The sequence below is a fragment of the Neolamprologus multifasciatus genome, chromosome 22 (genome assembly GCF_963576455.1).
Source record: "Neolamprologus multifasciatus chromosome 22, fNeoMul1.2, whole genome shotgun sequence".
Taxonomy (NCBI): domain Eukaryota; kingdom Metazoa; phylum Chordata; class Actinopteri; order Cichliformes; family Cichlidae; genus Neolamprologus; species Neolamprologus multifasciatus.
Genome location: NC_140459.1, coordinates 26,563,855 through 26,584,995, shown reverse-complemented (window position 1 = coordinate 26,584,995; position 21,141 = coordinate 26,563,855). Strand labels below are relative to the sequence as shown.

The 21,141-nt window shown below is 39.7% G+C and overlaps 1 protein-coding gene across 8 annotated transcripts in view; it reads right to left on the bottom strand.

The window, feature by feature from the left end:
- Nucleotides 1–19,913, bottom strand: part of phactr4a (phosphatase and actin regulator 4a) — a 35,051-nt gene extending 15,138 nt beyond the window's left edge. For 4 of the 8 annotated variants that reach the window (XM_085149842.1, XM_085149849.1, XM_085149850.1 and 1 more), the window contains exons 1-4: nucleotides 9,163–11,185; nucleotides 1,924–2,094; nucleotides 1,754–1,834; nucleotides 507–1,676 (exon numbers count right to left, since the gene is read on the bottom strand). In XM_085149842.1, coding sequence (XP_085005968.1) covers nucleotides 507–1,676; nucleotides 1,754–1,834; nucleotides 1,924–2,094; nucleotides 9,163–9,220 — 1,480 coding nt within the window. In that variant the 5' untranslated portion in view covers nucleotides 9,221–11,185. The other 4 variants (XM_085149845.1, XM_085149844.1, XM_085149847.1 and 1 more) reach the window with 4 other exon arrangements.
- Nucleotides 19,914–21,141: the final 1,228 nt, after the last annotated feature.

Genomic DNA, 21,141 nt, shown 5'->3' with positions numbered 1-21,141 from the left:
TCAGAAAGCTCAGCATCTGTACTGCAAAACTGCACAATTTCAGGATGTATTTTTGATAATTCACTGCAGACGACTTCAAAAGGGGCATTGTGGGTAAACCTTTCATGATCAGATCACTGTGTGCTGGCTCATGTCCAGAGTGACTGCTCTTTACTTGGCACAGAAAGCTCAAGCACATCAGTGCCGTCACATTTTCATGAAATCGCAATTGTCAAAAATGGCCATGTTGCTCATAACGTGACAAAAGGTTGAAATTAAACCTGCAAACCACACCTTAGTATATTTTGTGTTGAATTGTGGTTTTCATTCCTTGAGCAAGAAGTAGGTTAAAAGGAAACCATCCGTTTACTGTAACATGTTCTGGCTAGCCACCTAAACCAAATGTTGTTATAGACGAACTTTCAGTTTGTCCAAAATGCACTTTTTCAAGTTTCCTTCAGTGAGTTATCAAAAAGCAGATCAAACAACTTGGGTATCACTAAAGGCTTCTGAGAGAGAGACCTCACCTGATCGTTCTCTGAACTCTGCAGGGGCTGCGTATCTGGGCAGGGTGCTCCTTCGGTCAGACTCTGACGCAGGGCGAACTTTCTTGCTTTCCTCTGAGGAGCTCTTCTGGAGAGGAGGCCTCAAGTCAATCTCAGAGGCAGGCCTGATGGTAGGCTGAAGGTTGTCCACAGACCGCTGGGGTCCTGGCCTCTCTCTCTCATTTCTTTTGGCCCAGTTATCCCGTTTGTCCTCCCTCTCTACTCGAGCATCTTTCCTCTCGTGGTTTTCTCTGTCCCTGTCATCTTTGTTCTCTCGCCAGTCTCTCTCGGGACGCCGATCCCTCTCTTCTCTCCTGTCTCTGTCATCCCTTTTTTCTCTTTCATCACGCTTCCTGTTTTCTCTGTCCTCCCGCTCGCGGCGTTCTCGTTCATCCCTGTCTCTCCTTTCCCTGTCGTCCCTATCCTTCTTGTCCCTCTCATCCCGCTCTCGTCGTTCTCTTTCATCTCTGTCTTTCCTGTCCTTCTCTTCGCGGACTCGACGCTCCCTCTCATCCCGATCCCTCCTTTCAAGGTCCTCCCGGTCCCGCCTCTTGTCCTCGTCCCGGTCCCGCCTCTTGTCCTCGTCCCGGTCCCGCCTCTTGTCCTCGTCCCGGTCCCGCCTCTTGTCCTCGTCCCGGTCCCGCCTCTTGTCCTCGTCCCGGTCCCGCCGTTCTCTGTCTCTGTCTGTCCTTTCATCCCTCCATTCTCGCCTTTCTCTGTAGTCTCTATCTTCTCTCCGGTCAACTCCACCATCCCTTTCTCTTTCCTCTCGCCTATCTCTTTCTTCCCTGTCCTTCTTTTCATCTCTGACGTCTCTTCTCTCATCTCTACGGTATCTATCATCTTGTTGAGACCCTCGAGGTAGAGTTCCTCCTTTCTTATCAATATCTGATGGCAGACGGCTTCGTTTGTCTACATCAACAGCGAGCCGTGCATGAGTGTCCACATCCAGCGGTGCCCGGTTACTTCGAGAAGCGTCAGACGGCACTCGGTTACGACGTTCATCTAGTTGGGGTAGCCTGGAATTCACCTTAATGTCCGACTCCCCTCGAGACACTCGCACCCCCGCCTCTGAGAACCTGTCCACAGCCATTGGCACAGGGTGACCATTTTTAACTGGTGGAGCTTTGGAGTGGTTCACTTCATTACTCTCTGTCAAAACAGTGAAACAAGTGTCATTAAAGTTGGATCCAGTTCAGCCACAGAATGCGTATTACAGGTCTACCTACCGTTCTCTGGCTCGTCCTTTAGAACGCCTTTTGCAATTAACTCTTGGCGGCTTTTCCTAACTGAAATCTTCCTCTCCAAAACTAAAACAAAAAGTAAAAACACATACACTAAGCACGATGTAATGATTTACACAACATGCAAACGCGACAAAATCCTGTAGTAAGCATACCTATGGATGTTTCTGTGAACTTGTCACTTGGCTTCTTCTTCCTCCATTTCCAGGGCTTGAAGATATTTCCCATTTTGGGGAACTTGCCTTTGCGTTTAGCTGGAGGCGTTCCTCCACCAGAGCTGCCTTCCTCACCTCCTTTTGTGCTCTGTTGTAGGTCAACCTCATCATCTGCATGAACAGGACACAGAAAAACAATTTCAACTCATGACAACACCCTCACACATTAATCCAGTGTCACACTTATCCCTTATTTTGAGAACATACAACCGTCTAATGTAAAAACTAAACAGTCTTTACAAGCTGCACCAGTGCAGTTAGATTTCAAATGTAAGGCAGGGCTGCCTTATTAACTGCCATAACGAAAACACTAACCTCTAAACAAGTCTAGTCCAAATTCCACTCCACCTCCTACTATTTACAGGGTGGTGTGAATTAATGTGATTTTTTTTTTGCCAGTAAAGGTGACAGTGGGGACTCAAGATCTCCTCCATTTGTCACACCACCACTATCAAACTGAAAACTTGAAATATTCTTGGCTTTAAGGGGGTGGGGGGAGTACATATCTGAGTCAGAATTGGTAAATGGACTGGTTCTAAAATAGCGCTTTTCTACTCTCACTGAGCACTCGAAGCGCTTTATACAACTTGTGCATTCACCCAATCATACCCATTCACACAAGCACTTTATCTAAGGTTTTTAGTGCTTCTATCTAGCATTCACTCGCATTCACACTCCAATGGATGCATCGGAGGGCAACATGGGGTTAGTATTTCGCCCAAGGATATTTGGCATGTAGACTGGAGGAGCCTGGAATCGAACCACCAACCTTCCTGTGAGTAGGTGACCGCTCTACCACCTGAGCTACAGCCACCCCCATTCTAGAACAGGAGCATTCCAGAGGAGGTGTTTTGATAATCCCGAGAAAGCCATAAGTGGGTGTGAATCTACCATTATAATTCTTAGGTGGTGAGTCGGCAGCAGTTATAACTGTTACACAATACTGCACTGGAGCATGGCAGACAGTGACAGGACGTCCTGTGGCATTTCAATGTTTAATGTCCCTGAAAGGAATATTAAAATGTGCTTATTTAGCTGTAGCGGTTACACTACACATTTTATGCATCCCTCTCTACTATAAATGAGTTCATTTTATATTTTGGCAGTCAATGACATACCCAACAAGTTCCTTCAGGAACAAATCCAGAAAGAATTTCTCAAAAATGCTATACTCAGCATTTCGGTTACATTTCACACTCAGCCAGACCGGGCAAAGGTCAAACTAACAGATCGGCAAACTAGTCATTAGGCACCAATTCAAAATTCTTATAATTGTCTTATCTCAATATGCCTCACAGTGAGAAACTGAGCTGTGACCGGTGTGGCACAGGGTTTAGATAAATGTGGCCACCGGTCAGAGTCCTCAGAACATTGTGCTCCACCCCCGAGGGGAATAAAAGACAAAAAGTCCGAAAATCTGGATAAAATCCTGGAGGGATAATGCAGAAAAATCAGTACTGGATGTCCATGATCTTTGGGCACCGAGGCCCACTGCGTTAATAACAGAAATGATTTTGTGACGATAATCACCGCAACAGCTCAGGAAATCACTCTGTCGCACTGTCATGGAAAGAAGAAGCCATATGATCCAGAATCGCCAAAGTATTCTTGAGGCCGAAACTCATTTAAAATGGACCGAGGCAAAGTGGAAAAAACTGCTCTGTCATAAGACCAATGAATTTTTTTAAATGGTTTGGGAACAAATTGATGCTTCTTGTAATTAACACTCAGCCTATTTGTATCTATAAAACTGGCACATCTGGAAAGGCACCTTCAATGGTAAAAAGCACACACACAGGTTTTTGAGCACCGTATGATCGCATGGAGACAATGTCTTTTCTTAGGGAAGACAGCAGCACATACTGTAAGTATAACAATAACATTGTTTCATAGGAGGGAAGTCCAGGCACAGTACTCGATGGGTTTATACTATGATTAGCAGAGACAGCTACCTGGACAAACTATTAACTTTTTTAAATTACTTTTTTTTTAATATATATATATAATTAAAGTGTTGTATTGGTTAGAGCAGGGCGATATGACCAAAAATATTTATCACAATATACATTTGAAAAATTGCAAAAACAATATAACTGACGATATAATTGACACTAGACAAAATACTTTACAACTCCACAACTTTATTAGTACAAAAACCCCATCAATGTATTTTCACTTAAACAAGCAGCTGTTTTTTTTATGTGCATTAAAGTTATATAAAAAGTTAACAGTGAAAATGCAAATTCCTTGCTGACAGTTTAACCAAAAGGCATTTCCAGTGGAAATTGACTGACATATCCTCAGCATAACCATGTATAATATCCACAAAACATAAAAAGAGGTTATACACACACAATACGGTAATATTATGTTGAAGCACAGTACGTATCACTCCGCGAGGCTCCTGCCTACGATAGCCGTAATGCTCCGACAATCCATCAAGCGGTGTGGGTTCATAGCTTAGCAAAGTCGTACTAAAAGATAACAACTTTTCGAGCGCCGTGTACGACATAAAATCGTTTCGAGGTCGGTAAACACAACCAGAATTCATACATAAGCCACACGGGATTATAAGGCAGATTGTTGATTTTCAGAAAAATCAAAGGATTGATTTTAAGCATGCTCTACCAAAAATAGTGCTTTGTTGTGTATCTGATGGACGAAAGCTAAACCAGTTCCACACCACTGAAGTTGCAGCATTTTTACAAACCAATTCTGGTTCATCTGTTTCATTCAACGATCCGCTTTCGCCCTTCTCCGTCGCCTCCATGCTTTTTCCACCATGTGCGTATGAAAACAAGCGCGTTTTACCCATATTCTATTGCGATATTTCATTTTCTTATTGTTGCCCAACATTATACCTGTATTACCGTGAACAGTATGATATGGCCCAGCCCTAGTGTTGGTGTTAACCACAAGCTATCAAAAAATACTGATCCACCACAGCCACACTAACAGGGCCGCCTCTGACACAGATCTGTATGCATTTAATTTATAACGACCTGATGAAATATTTGCAGGGTCATCCATCAAACTGTTAACTGACAGAATATTTCAAAATGGCATTTAACCCTGGTCATCCATGGCTCGAGCCCGGATGTTTTTTGAATGATCTCATGAAAGAATTGTTTATTAGGGGCAGGCGTGTTCAGGCATCAGTGTGTCACTGTTGATCAAAGGCCAAGTCACATCTGAAACTCCCATCTCTGACCACCCAACAATCTCACAGGAGACACTCTCTCCGGCAGCTCCAACCCAACTGCCTGTGTTGATTGATGGGGGATTGACAAACAGCATTCAATGAAAAATATCTGGGATTCCACCAGCTTTGTTGCAGAGCAGGTTGACCTAGTGACTAATGATGCTAAGAGGCATTAAAATGCAACACTGCCCCAAATACGCTCAATAGGATTCATAATGGGAAGTAGGGAGGCCAGCCCATAACACCCTTAGTTATCAGTTCAGCTAAAGCCTTTTCACAAAAGAAAAAAAAAATGAGAAAGGCACAGAGGAGTCCAGAACAGGCAGAGAAGTTGCAGCAGAGACCGCTTCTAAATTCTGATAAAACCGAGTCATTCTTGACCATGATATGTCCTTCAATGCACATATTACAGAACTATGTATGACTGCTTTCTTCCATTTGCACAATATCTCTAAAATTACAAAAACATCCCATCTCAGAGTGATGTTGAAAAACTAGTTTATTACTTCTAGGCTGGACTACTGTAATTTTTTTTTATTATTATCAGAATGTCCTAAAAAACCTTCAGTCAATCCAGAATCTGAAGCAACAGTACTGACCGGGACTAGAAAGAGAGAGCACATTTTTCCTAAATTGGCTTCTTTTCATTGGCTACCTGTTAAATCCAGAATTAAATTGAAAATCCTTCTCCTCACAAACAAGGCCTTGAATAATCAAGCCCCATCACATCTTAATGACCCCATCAGGTTGGCAAATTTGAATCTGCCGCTGCTTTTAAAATGTTCATCTCTGACGCACTGAGCCACAGATTCACATATTTACCACATAATTTTCCCACGTAGACCAGAAAAAAGTGTAAATAAAAATCATTACTTAAAACAAAGTTATTCTGATGACCACAGTGAAAAATAACATTGTAGACATGAAATCATGCATACTGCTTAGAGTAATGTCAGGCTTAGACAACAGTGTCTCACTCTCCTCAGAGACTGTGGCATATATGCATGACTGTGGTATGTGTAACAATGAGTAACCACAACAACATGGGGATGCTCCGTGTCTGTCATCCTGAAACTCTCATAGTTTCCAATAAAAGCTCTTAGGTTATTTTTCCATGCAAATCAAATTGCACTTCAATGCTAAAACTTCGTACGCTGTATATTCACATAGAATATATTATGTTATCATAACACTGACATTTACCATTTACAAAGTCAATGACTCCACTCTAAAGGAAAAATCTACTCTGCCACAGTGATATTTTAGAAGAAAAAAATAACACATTATTTGAGAGCATTTTGTATAACTTTTATAAATAACGCATTAATTAATTTGCATTAGTAATTATTGTGTCATTGTGTATCTTGTAGAGGGCCTCATTCTCACTAGGTGAATACTTGAGCGCACTCTTTGCGGAAGAGTCCTACCATCCTTTTTGGCTGCTTGTTTGACCATCAGAATAACGATGGTGTGTGCGCCGTGGGCAGCTACAATTTGGGCCAATAGTTGGACACACTGAGTAGATTTCCATATCTCATCTCCTGGCTTTGAGTCAAGAGGGAGCATATTTTGGTCTACTACAGTTCTTTTTACTCATAAAACGAAACCCAACTCAATGTTCCAAGTACTTCCCATGCTCAGTCCCATCTATCCTGCTTCTGACTATCAAAAAGCTCATCAGGCTGAGCACACGCTCAAAGGGTTTCTGGCAATTCATGGGACACAATTCGAATTTAAATTCAAAATAGACATTTATTTTCTCAAATAACAGTCCCAACCAACAGTCTGAAAGTAGGGCCATCACAGGTTTGACATTTCTGATACAAGTTAAAATCTGCATATTCACAGAGCAGCCTATTAATTCTCCATTATGTGATTAGACTACATAAGACAAAATCATGGATCAATGTTTGTTGACAGCAAATGGTGCATATATACAGCAATTACTTACCAGTTTTAGATTAATCATTGTAATACTGAGTAACTTCTACATTGATATATACACAACTATGCATGCAATTTGTCACCAATCGCAACATTAATTCAATGCTACATATTCCCACACTACACTGTGTCATCCATCACAAGGCAGGAAAGCATTCCACCTGTGACCCCTTTTTAAGAAGCATTTTCCTCTCACACTTCGCGTCACAGAGCCAACTCAGATGAAGTTGTACAGTAATATTAACAAACATTCTTTAAGTCACATCGGTGACACCGTGTGGCTCTGCATTTGTTGCATGTAAGGACATCAAGAGTTGGGAGTTCGCCTTGTAATCGGAAGGTTGCCGGTTCGAGCCCCGGCTTGGACAGTCTCGGTCGTTGTGTCCTTGGGCAAGACACTTCACCCGTTGCCTACTGGTGGTGGTCAGAGGGCCCGGTGGCGCCAGTGTCCGGGTAATTTACCATTTACCATCATAGTAAGACAGCAACCATTTCATTTGGCCGATACCAGTGCAGTTTTATTTATTCTTCATTGTGTCCATTATCCTTTTTTTTTTTAAATTTGTGACACAGCAGCTAAAAACTAGCTGATGACATCACTATGTCATCTTATTTGCACAAGTTATTCAACAGGACCAATATGGAACATCCAGCTGATAATCTGGATAATATTGATATTTTTTCCTTTTAGACTATTTTCTTTTTGACTTTCTTAAATAACAGAATTCAGACTGTTGGTCAGACAAAACAAGGCATTTGAAGTTAAAATGTCAGACAGCAGTCATTACAGTCATCACAGCTGAAATTATTGAAAATATAAGTGAATACATTTTTTGTTTCTTTTGATATATTTCGATAAGTATGTTGTGACCAGGCTGTTGGATGCATGTGTGGAATCCTATCCTATGTGCTCTCTGCACTCATCGCTTGCTCTCACAGCTATTTCTGACACTTGGAGTTCAATAGGAGGGGCAGGGTGGCAGTAGACTAGGAGATCACTGAAGTGGTCAGAAATATGGCATGGTGACCTTGTGTTACAGCAAACCAATTGGACAAGGCAGCTTCTCACTGAGTGAGCAAAGACCTAAAGGCAGTGACCTCTGAGAGCCACAGTCAAGAGGAAAAATGGCATGCTACTAATGCTCCCTGAGCGAGCAGTCAGAATCTGTCCAAGCTACCGATTTGCTTTAATAAACCAGCTATGAACAGTAAAGCTTTTCCCAGTCACCTGAAAGAGTTATAAAAGCCTTAAACCTATACTAACTAGCTGGTAATACCCTGTAGTCCTCTAGTCAAGCTATCCATATGAGTCATGCCAGTCATAAACAGCAAACCACAGAACAGCACACCAGAGACAAAAATGGAGAGCAAATATGTAGCAAAGAAGATGTTCTCGTGTTACTTGTCTTGCAGAGGAACAAGTGTTACAAAATGTTTAAAGGAAAACTATCCAGCAGAATACCACATCACATCAGACCAGGACTGACACACTGCTTGATGCTCGATTAAAAAAAAAAAAAAAAAAAAAATGATGAGCTGCATTGTTAGTAAGAATTGTGTGAGTCCAGATGCAGACTTTCCTACTAACAGCAAAAACCAGTTTTCAATGTTTGATCTGCTATTTGCTTAACCAAAGACACTGAGACTTATGGTTTCCTGTAGACTTGTGAATTATAGGAAGGCTCGAGGAGTCAAGTCGTTTGAGTTAAAACATGCGGCGAGCTGGAGTCAGCTGGTGCCTTGTACCCCCAAATCTTGGTTTTCAGATAAGGTTCCACTCGGAGATGAGTGCAGACAGAGAGAGGTTTGTGTGGCTTGCACATTTCACAATCGCCACATTCCATCTGCATGCATACTTCTACACCTGTCTGTGCCTGCTGCCTTTTAGTTTCTCTCTGCTTTGAAGACACCTGTTTCTGTATACTCTATCCAACATGATATCCTCTGGCTGCCAGATTTGGTCCTCAGTTAAAACTAGTCAAAGGTATGTTCATGACAGCTGTTAAGTGCTGAGCGTCTGGCCTTGGACTCACCCGTGTTGTGTTGGGCTTGTTGCTGGGCCACAGTTTCGCTGCTAGCACTGTGTCCCATGCTATGGCTTCTGTCCCTCCTGGGCTGCCAGGCGCTGCCTCTCCTGAGGCCAGCGGCAGCAGAAGTAAGTCTAAAGCCACCTCGCTCTCCTCCAAACAGACAGAGCTCCTGTAACTCAACACTGTCTTGACTGCTCACTTGCGTCGTTCAGTCGCTACAGTCTTTGCCCTCCCCTCAGCTTGTGTTATTTCTCTCTCACACCCTCCCTCCTTCTCTCTCACTTTAAAACACAAACACACTCACTCAGTTCTTTGGTCCCTCCCTTCTTGGAGCACTGACTTCATAAATAAGGTACACCAATAAGGTAATCCAGCAGTCTGGAGTGCCTTTCATTCCATAGAACTGATTTTTTGAGGGAAAAGTTCAAAGCAGGAGATCTCTGAAGCTTGGCCGGATCAGACATCAAGGATAGAGGGATTTCAAACGCAATGGGACCACCCACTTCTACCAATTTACAGAGTGACAAAACATTACTGCCTTAAGGGCAAGGGGGCGGGATCTGCAGGCTGAGGTAACTTGAGAAGTGGAAGGTGAGCTGAGCCAAGGTGGAGCTCAGTGGCAGAGCAGAGGAAATGGCACAGTGCAGGTGTCCAGTAACTCCCTGTGGATTGTCCGTTAAAGCAATGATGTGAAACGCCGCTTCACACCAATAGCTCCCTAGTGCAAATATTTGTGTTTCAAATTAATCAAAGCTGGTTACAGGAGAAAAAAAACAAAACAATGTAGAGTTTGCACTTGCTTCTTACTTAATATGCTACACCTCTTATTAAAATCAAGTAAATGCTGTCTAAGGACATTACTCTCACATCCATCCTCATAAGTGCCAGATGGGGAAGCATGACTGAACTACACATTGTGTGAGAGTTAGTAGAGTTCCCTCTTTCAAGCCGACAGATAAACATTACAAAAAAAGCATGTTCACTTTTTCTACTGTGACTCAGAAACAGTTTAGTTGGCAGAAGTCATTCGAAGTCTACTCAAAGAACAGAGGAGTCTACTGTAACAACATGTTCATGATTTTAAAAACCCAAACATAATGTTAAAGGATTGAGAATAGGGAGATAGGAAAAGTTAAAACAGCACTGGAATAATAGCATGCTACTTCCATTGTACTGTATATAGCAAGCTTAAAACTTGAGGTTTTTCAAGAAATATTTAAAGTGAAGAGGAGCAAGAGAACAATCCGTATGTTTTAAGGACATAAAAACTTCAAAAGAAGCCGACTTCAAGATGTGGCCCACACGGTAGCTCCCTCTACAGTCAAAATGCAGCAACACAACTCTGACACAGGAATGCGTGGAATGCACAAACACAAGTGGGCTTATTGGTACAAGGACAGTAGTTAGGACAACAATCCTTGAAATCCTAACAAAACAAACAGGATGATCACACCTTTGGCAATTACCGTAGAGTACTATCATGGTACTTAAATAATTCCCACTCTTTCAGAAGCACAGTGGCAGATGGAGACAAGCACTTTGGGTTTTCAAGCAGCTTGAAAATTGAGAAAATATGAACTCAATGACTCAAAAAAAACTGCTGTCACAATGACAACCCCAAAACACAAACATGTAGAATGATTCATCATGATGAAAGAGCTCTCCGGATCGAAACATAAAAACACGTGAGCCTGTCAGTTTCTCAATAGCGTCACTTTTAGAGCAGACCTGAGGAGGAAGTGCAGTTTATTTTTACTGCTTGGCCACAGTGCCAGGCAGGGATGAGTAGATCGAGCTTCCTTAATCTTCTCCACCATGGCCCAGTTATCTGAGCCATACATACAGCTATGCTCTGCCCTATTGTGGCACTTCAATGAATTAAAGTAATATGAGATTACTTCTTAGAATATGGCCACAAATGTTCTAAAACTTAAAACAAGATATACTGAAAGTACAGAAAACACATTCTTGTTTGAAGGAAGGTAAACAGCATTTACCAATAACGTGATAGACAAAAAAAAAGTTTACTCACAACTATATTCAGACTGCACAGCCATCCCAGCTATGTTTTCGCAGATGAATAACAATTCAGTCTAGAACAAAAGATCCTCGGGGCTAAATGAATTGGATGGTGATACTAAGACGTCTACAGGGTGAAACGATCAGTGGTGAAAATAGACACAAGGCCACACTGCAGTGAGTGAAACCAGCAGCTCGACTCACCTACAGGTGTGTCTTCTGGGTATGAGCCAATCAGATAGCTGTACTGATAAATGGAGCTATGCGTCACAAGGACAGTCCCTATATGGGCATCCTTATATTATCAGATGGCATTTCTGTTACACTACAGAAGCTTCTCTTTGTGTTTGTTGTAAACCTTTTCCACACAAATTCATCTAGTCAAACAAATAAAATATTTAATCGTAACATAAAATTTGGTTTTCTTACCATGATTTTCCATCACTGCGCAAACTCAGCAGTCAGCCCCTCCTGAAACAAATAAGTATTAAGCAATTAATATTCATTTTAATCAAGTATAACAGATTTATTTGTTATAAGATGTTCCATTTACTTCTTTCACAAACATTAAAAATATGTTAAGACTTTATAACTTTTATTTCTTGTTTAAAAAGTTTTAAGAGATTCAGAAAAAAAACCAACTAAAATTAAACAATATCCTATTTGTTGAAATATCAATCCCCAAAACAAATAAAACCATTGTTTAGTGGGGGGAAGAAAAAAAAAAACACCAAGGTGAGAGCAGTCAGTGAAACCTTCACATTACTCTGTTTGCTCGTATAGATTAGATCAGGGGTAGGCAACTCCAGGCCTCAAGTGCCAGTGTCCTGCAGGTTTTAGACATCACCCTGTGTCAACACACCTGAATCAAATCATTAGTTCATTCCCAGGCCTCTGGAGAACTTCAAGACATGTTGAGGAGGCAATTTAGCCATTTGAGTCGGCTGTGTTGGATCAAGGACACATCTAAAACCTGCAGGACACCGGCACTCGAGGGCTAGAGTTGCCTACCCCTGGATTAGATGTTCTCTGCAGCTAATGGGGAGAACACTGAAGCTAAACAAAAGCTCTCCTTTTAGCCAAGACAACATAGTGTTTGAGTTAATTAATGCCCTGACTTAAGATCAATTCTAAAAGCCTAAAAGGCACAAAAAAGTCACCATTAAGAGAATATCAGGCAGTTGTAGTGTTGCAGAGAAAGGGAGTGCACACTCTCCCAGGAACTAAGGCACAAATATTAAAAATTAAAATGCTCACTAAATAGTCTTTGACATAAAATACTTTTCTTTCTCCGTTGCTGAGAAGTTATCTGGAATTCTTTACTTCACATAAGCACTTTGAGATAACAAAGCAAAAACTGTTACTGTGTGACAGAGTGAGACACTGAATGAGTTCATAATCTCAAGTATAATTTAAGAAGGCATACTGGGGGCAGTTTTCAAAATGCAATGCAACTGATACCATATAACTTCAAAGTTTTACATGTAAAACAAAGGGTGTAATAAAAACAATCACTAACATTTTCAATCATGAGGACCACCTGAGACAATCCAACCATGAAGCTGAAAGCATACAAGCATTTATAAATCGTTCTCTGTTTAAGAGGAAGCTGATGAAGTGCCAACTGAAAGTTACATAAGGTATAAGATTACTGCAATAACACTTGAGCTGTGAATATAGTCTGAAAAAAAAAAAAAAAAACTAATGACATCATCGCAGCTGTCATGGCACTACAGCATACTGCCATAATAGGAGCAAATTTATACAGCCTGACCAATGTGAGATTTGTAAGACAGATCATAATACTGATACTTGGTGATTTAAAAATGGAATATTCTGACATCTCGTGCAATGTTTTTTGGTCATTTTTTTTTTTTTAAAAACAGTCATACAAAATACAAACAGGTGTCCCAACATTTGTTGTCATTTCTTTACATTCTACCAATGTCTGTTCATTTGTGGTCCCAGCAAGCTATTTATTTTTCCACACCATCCAACTACAATTCCAAACAATAAAATGCACTTATGCTCCTTATTTATCCCAAAAGGCAGATATGAAATTCCTACAGAAATACAACAGCAGCTAAACACAGTAATCAACTCACAAAAAACTAAATAGCTTAATAAAAGTGGCAATCTGAACTACTCCAACCTGAAAGACCCTTATGAAATACAACAACTAAAATTCTGTAAAAGAAAGCAGCTGAATAAGTTCTAAAAAAGAAATATTTTAAATTCAAATAAAGTTTAAAAAGCTGAATATATTTTTAATGCTCTCTAAAGTATAATAGCTACAAAATAAATCAGAATAAAAATAGCTTGCTAAATGTAGCCGAAAGCTAAATGTGTAGTTAATCTGTATCAGTGTTTGTTCTGACAGCAAATTTTGATTTTGTTTTAGTGGCAGTCTTTTGACTAAAACGTCATTTTGTGTTAGTCCTATTATAGGCATTGTAACCCTTTTAGATTGAGCCCTGTTTTAATTTGGCTAAAAAGCATAACATTATCACAGTTGAGTAAAATATGAAGTGTTTGTCATGTTTTTACCGGTAAAAGTTGTGCCACATGGCTTATAAAGTGTCTTATTTTCCTTGATATCAAATGTGAATGTGTCCATATGTCCACTCTTCTCTTCCTCTTTTCTTATGAAAACAGAGAGCATGGGAGCTTCTCCCCCCGCCCATCCTGTTTTTGTCACAGACACGTCAAATTGCAAGCCTAACCTTGCTGCACAAAGAGATTAATTCTGATTGGCTCACTTCCAAACCTGGCCCGCCTCTCTACACAACTTAAATCCAATTGGAGCTTGTTTCACTAGAACATTTTCTTCTTGAATTTATTTAGTCATCGTCTTGTTTTCTTCAGAAAAGAAAGGGATGTTGACAAAAACTATGCCTATATATAGACCTATATACAGTTCACTTGTTAAGCTGGCCTGTCGGGTGAAGCATGTTATGCCAATATGCATTTTCACAAAAATCTTCCGGAGGTTTAAATAAACCCGTATGAGTTACCACAAAAACGTATCTGTGCAAAAAATGTGAACAAGCTCTACTTAAATCTCATTAACACCAAACTATCAAACAGCCGACTAAATATTATAGGATTATTGTTCAGACTCACACTCACATTAAGTCTTAAAAAAAAAAAAAAAAAATCTTTTCTGTTTTTTTGACATTTCTCGTTAACGTTCAAACATGGCTGACACATCATAGTTCAAAATCAAAAAGTAATTAAACTGCTTTCAAGGGACTAATGGCAACATCGTCGTCACCAGGCTAGCAAATCACTGTTCTTAATGTCATGTTGCTTTAAGACCAAGCAGCTGGGTGGATTGGTGACTGATCATAGTTAAGTTCCAGATGACAAGGTCAAACAAGCAGCTGACATTGACAAACTGACAGTGTGTGTTTTCTCTCCCAGGGAGCATCACAGCATTGCCCCGCTTGCCAGTTGGTCAGAAACAGTGGGTGCGGCTACATGGTGACATCAACAGAGGTGGGTCCTAACAGCAGTATCATGCTGCACTTTGGAATGTCAAAAGTCTCATGCGAACAAAGTGGTATAACCCCGCCCGTGTGACTGAACAATGTGTACATTACAAAATAAAAGAGTGAGTGTAGGTAGGCGAGAATTAGACCTTTTCTTTGCTCTTTTTTTGATGAAGCACAGGATGTTCTATGTGAATTCAGCTGCAGTCATGAAGAAGAAAATGTACAATAAGCCAATAATTGTTATGTGTATGAGATTTGTATTTTAAAATGCCATTATGAGTCAACTTACTTTGACTGAAGGTCATTGATTATCAATCAAATGCTCCCCCAGAAACAGCGACCTTGAAGTTTTTCCTTTGACTTCTGGTTCCAATGGGGAAAACCTCAGCAGCAAAATGATCCTGTCAAGTATACAAACATTCAGGAACATAAGGCAAGACACAAAAAGTGAACTTCCTTGTAGATGAGCTGCTTTGAAAACTGCTGAGTAAGCCGTTTATGAGTTACAGTTTTAGTTTGTGCCATTTCCTTGGACTGTAGCAGAGATCCCCCCCAAACACCACTGATGAAAAAAGGAAAACACAAGTTGCTCATTTACGATAAAACATTCATTACCTCACACTGAAACAAGAGCACCAACTCCGCTTTTGAACTTTGAGTTCGAGTTCAGCAACTGTCCAACCCCTCTGCCTCAACCATTTTGGTTCAGTCCAACTGGTTTGACAAGTCTTGGCCTACATGCTCAACAGCTGTAGCTGCGCTGTACTTCACTTCAGCTATTCCACTTCTCTTAAGCATATGTTTACTTAAACACGTAACTCCTAGGTATTCCCCAAAATGCCCAACATCCGCAACAGTGCACTAACTCAAAACACTGACATCCACTATATAAATAGATGCACACTGTTAATAGTAAGAATGTGTGCAAATGGCATGTAAAAATAGGTCCTGCTTGCCTAATGATAATATTTTTATAATTACTAATAAATCTGTTCAATCTGACCCAATACCAATGCATAGTTTTATTACTTTCTTCCTGATAAGCAATAATAAATAGATAAAGGCTTATTTCCAACTGATGGGTAAAGAAAGAAATTGATACACAGTTACACTCACAAATAATTCACTAGATCAAGTTCAGCACCATTGCAACCCAATTCTGCTCTCAAATATCCTCCGAGCACTGGTGGCGGCTGGGAGCACAGCAAACACAGAGGTGAGTTAATGTGCACCGGTTTATGTGCATGTACAAGAGTGTGAAAACCAGAACAGCTGAGCCAGTGGACTGAGGCCCTGGGACACCACGTGAACATGTGCAAACACACGCACACAATCCTGTCACTGCTTTACAGAACAACCAAAGGCTGAATAGGTGATAGCCCAGCCTCTGATTTACCTTGGTTTTCAGTTAGTGCTTCCATGTTAGCTCTGTGACTTAAACCCACATCACACAACAGCAGATAGATTTTCATGTCTGGTAGTCTGGTAATAGGAACAAAGTTATGTCCTCACATTCTCGTGAAAAGCAGAATTTTTCTGAAGCATGGTATTAAAAAAATCTTCTATTTAAATCTGGGGGATAATGCCACAAAAGCAAGTATTATAGGTGCATGACTTTCAGGGGGAGAAAAAAGCATTTTGAAACCATTTTTGTGGAAAAGTCAGCAGACTTTAAAATCAGGTTTCATTGAAAAACATTTTTACTGGTGATTCTGTATATGCAGTTTTTATATTCCAGTGACCAGTGAAGTTAATTTAGATAATACTGTGTACAGCTCTTACCAAGATAGTTAGTGTTAAGTGGTATGCTAGAGCTACCTAATCTCAAGTGCGATATGAATTTTTTAAAAACATTTTAATCGAGGATAAAGGAAAGAGAGCAGAAACAACAAAACAACATGTGTCCAAAACCAGAGCTGTGATGTGGCGACATGGCTCGGGCCTCTCCAGGTAATGATAACATGTTAATTAAGGCTAACAATTATTTTTACCTGAGAACAGAAACCTTTGTGGAACAAAACCTGAAAGGAGTTTATTTTAAAGCCATACTTCACTGCTACTCTGTGGAAACATTACAACTAACAAAAACTAGCAGTACAACTAAGGAAAAGAAAAATATGCAGATTGTTAAATACTTCATCTACAATATTTAGCCCAAATATTACATTCTGTTAATAGATTCTAAGAGTAGATAAACTTTTTTATTTATAAGTAAATTAAGTAGAAAATTAAGTGTACTTTTTATTTGCGGTATCAATCCATTAGCATGGCATTTATTTAGCAACACAGACATTTTGCTAATGCCAGTTGCCAATGAAAACATAATTATACAAAAAAAATCCATGTGAAGCAAAACTGTAACTTTAGGGTTCTGAGTTTGTTTGTTTGTTTTTAAACATATTTATTTTGGAGCAAGTTTGTAAAACTTTCACAGTTTTCCATCAGATGTGACTACACAAGTAATTTTATGGAGCTTCTTTGTGCCAATTAGTCATAAATTTTGAAGGACTTTTCCTTCATAACAGACGTTTCAAGCATCCTCCAAAGACATGCCGGCCAGACCCATTTGAAAATTTCTTTGGAAACAAGCTTCAAAATAACTGCAGAAAAAAGTGATCTGAAGGCCTCACAAAGATGGTTGCTGAGTGGAAAAGTTTGATTCTGGAAGGATTGTGTTTATACTTTGGAGGAACCATTGGAATATACCATATCAAATGTATCGTAACAAAATATTATTGTCCTCTTGTTTACTGTAGTTTTTAATCTCCAAACACCTGAAATGATCTCAAATTCAGCAAAAATCTCCACTTTTGGCTTTTTCTTTTTTTTAAATGTGTTTAGGCAAGAGCATGGCCTTTTTTCAATGAGTCAATTATCCTTCTTCAACAAAAAAGATTACTCCTTGAGCCACTTAGACTTGTATCTAATTTGGTTGTCACTTTTCAAAAATGCACATCATGAGACTCTCACAGCTCCACACACCCAATCCACAGTGATTACTCTCATGAATATAAACCAGGTCCAAGAAATTTCCTTAAAAATAAAGTTAGCACTTCAAGCTGTCAAAATACTTTGTTAAATGTCGACCTGACTCTGTTTTAATGGAACCAAAGCAATGTTTAATGATGGCAGATTATGTTAAAAACTTACAAACCATTGCATAATGAAAGATGTTTTTTGAATTACTTCCTTTAAATGTCATTTCATGTTTTTGTTAGCACTTTTAGTAATGCGTGATTCCTTCGAAAAGTCAATCTTTAGCTGAAATGCTGCGGTTGTACTGCACTGGCAGTTCGTAAATTTTATTTTTTATTTTTCCCCCTCACACAATCGTGTTTGTTCACTGTAAGCTCCCAATTAGCTCACTCTCAGCTCATGGAAAAAGGGTCAGGGTTGTGCAGAGCTGAGAGGCGCACAATCAGCCATTGTGCTACCTTTATTGTGCAGGCCTGGCGATCACTAAATGAAGCTATGAGTAACTGCGTAGCTCTCAGTGAAACACTTTCATCAGCTCATGGTGCCACATGCATTCGAATTTAAGTCCCACAGCTCCACAACATTAAAATAATCACATTCTTTGAGCTATTTATATCCCACTAACACTTATGTGCAACTGTTTACAAAACTAGCCTGTTTTACACTTGCATGCAATTTTTTAAGGCTCGACAATATCTCTCACAGCATGAGAAAAAATAATTTAAAGCATTTTTTATATATATTTTCATATATTTATTCTCTAGCTTTTTCTTGCTCTGCATTAATTACAAGAAGGTAGAGAGAGGGCAAAATTAAAAAGGGATTACAGTTCTATAAAGCCAACTTTTAAAATTTAGTGACAAATTCAACTGTGACAAAACTGATAGCTGATTATCTGCCAAAAGATCAATCATGGCAAACAATTAGGTGGTTATCCCTTTTCCCACCATTTGAAAAATATGTACCTTCAAAAAGTCCTATCCTATAAAGTCTCTCAACGTCACTTCATAGTGTTACATACCTTTAGGTAGTCTGACTTTCATGGAATTTTTTTCGTATGCTTGTTCAGTGAGTGTGGTCCTTGTCAAATGCAAAAAAACCACAACATCCATCTGAATGCATATCCCAACAACAGGACAATGCACAGCTGCCTATCTAGCAGCAAAACAAACTGTGGCTCCTACAGGGCGTATTACTGTTTTCAAACAGGTCTAAAGGCACCGAGTGCCTGTCAAGACATGTAGACCGACGTGTGAATGGAATGCAGAGAAATACTTCTCTGGAAATCAAATAGCCTAGACCAACAGGGCCCACTTGGACATTAGTATAATGCGATATAATAACTCAGAACTCTTAATCTTCTTTCTTCTTTTAAGTTATTCAAAAGTAAGACAAAAAAAATACAAAAACACAGGTTATGCTAATTGCGTAGTAGTGGCTGCCTGTACTGAGAACGACATGTAAGAAGCATTGAAAGAAACTATTAGAAGGTTATTTTCAGCTATTTGGCATCGCCCTAGCCAACGTTACGTGTACAGTAAAGGCCAGGCAGGTACAGGAAACAACATAACAGAAGCTAATTGGGGGAAAGGTGCTGTGAAACTATTTCGATACACATTCCTTTACGTTGTTTTCTGTCTTCTATTGCATTTTCTCTTTCCACCCTGAGCAACCAAAAGTTGGGTATGTTCCCATGAAACAGAAACGTATCACAGCAGCACCTGTACAAAAGCTAATCCCTGGCTGCTGCTAACTAAAGTTAAGTAAGAGCCAGCAACAGGTGGTTACTGTCCTCCTATTGTAGCATTAGCTTTGCTAGCTAATGTAAATTAGCTTACAGTTGCTGCTCAAGCTCCTAAAGACCGATACAATGTGTTGTACAACGGTGACTCACCTTTCCCGTACTCTGTCAGCTTAGGTGGTATTTATCCAAAAGGCTGGTGATTTTTGCGTTTTTGTTCTGTTTGATTGAACCCTTCTTACTTTTGACACTTGTCGCTGTTGTCCATCACAGGGGAGAGAGCAAGGCGGAACTAGCTCCAGTAAGTACCTTTGCAACCAACCCGAGCCCCAAAACTAATTTTCGCTCCAGAACACATGCAGCACGAAAGCATCGCCTGAATTTAACTCCAAGTGCTAAGATATGCCGAATAATACTTTTGAAAGTTCTTTGCTAAGACTTTGCTGCCAAAAGGTGTTGAACGTTAACTCGCAAGGGAGATTAAATACTGTCGCGCATGCGCAATTCTTCAAAGGGTGCTCGCTCCCCCACAGAGAGAAAAAAAAGCCAGACGCAAACCTCAGAAACCACGTGATTTTTCGGGGCTGGTTTGGTCAGTTTTGTGGAGAAAGTTGAAAAAGTGTGGTTCAGGTTTAGGAACTGAAACGCTTTCACTACAAAATAACCCCATAGATAAGAAAACATAAATATATTTTTCTAATAATTAAAGATTAAATAATACAATACAAGAATAACTGTAGTTTTTATTTATATAACTGCCTTGAATATGCGTAATTTTAAAATCCTTAAATACTTGCCTGTGAATTATTGAAATTGGTGAAACTGAAAATTAAGCATATGTTATATTTTCTGGACACCCTTTAAATACCTGGGATCAAAAGTATTTGCGCACCTGGCCACTATATATTTATTTACCTTCTATATCAGAATATTTCATATGTCGTTTTAACATTAGGTTAATCATAATGTCCACACGTGGCTCAGAGTTGATTGAGAAGTGAAGAGGCACCCAACGAGTATTAAAGAAGATAATAATACTCAAAAAAGCACAACTCTTATGAGAGACATACCAGAGTTGGCTGTTTGCTCAGATTAGCAAGTGGGTTTAGTTAAAAAAAAAATGTAAGAAGGTTAAGTCGTGATTATTGATATACAGCATGGCCCAGCTACTCCTTTATCGAGTCACCTGGTATTAATCTGACTGAAACTGCTGAAAAACAGACAGGTACTGGGTGCCTACTACAAGCAAGAGCTGAAGCTAGCAGTGGTAAGCTAGCAGTGTCTCTGGGAGAACAACAAGGGGAAGGTAAGTTATGCAGTGCTGTGCAAAAGTCTTGAGCTACACCTCATTTCTTTGCATTCTGTCAAGACAATGGGAAATGGGTGCATCAATCTACTGAAACATGTGCAAACATAAATGTATAGACACAACAATGAAATGAAAATGAGTAAAAGTACTAAACTTATAATGAGTGAAAGAGCATCCAGTGTCCAAAGAAAATCTGTGAAAGGCTTTTTGAAAGCCTTTATATCTATTGCTCAAGACCACTTAAAAAACAGTTTGGCTCCTTGAAAACAAAAGAAAAAAAGAAATGTACATTTACAACTATCTAATGATAATTTAGCTGTAACAACATGTATATTACTGATTACTTTGTGAATCACTTAACTTCTGTGCCACGTACAGTAAGTTAAGATTGCACATTTTTCAATACTAGCAATTTTTCCAGTTGCTTTGATACAATACAGATG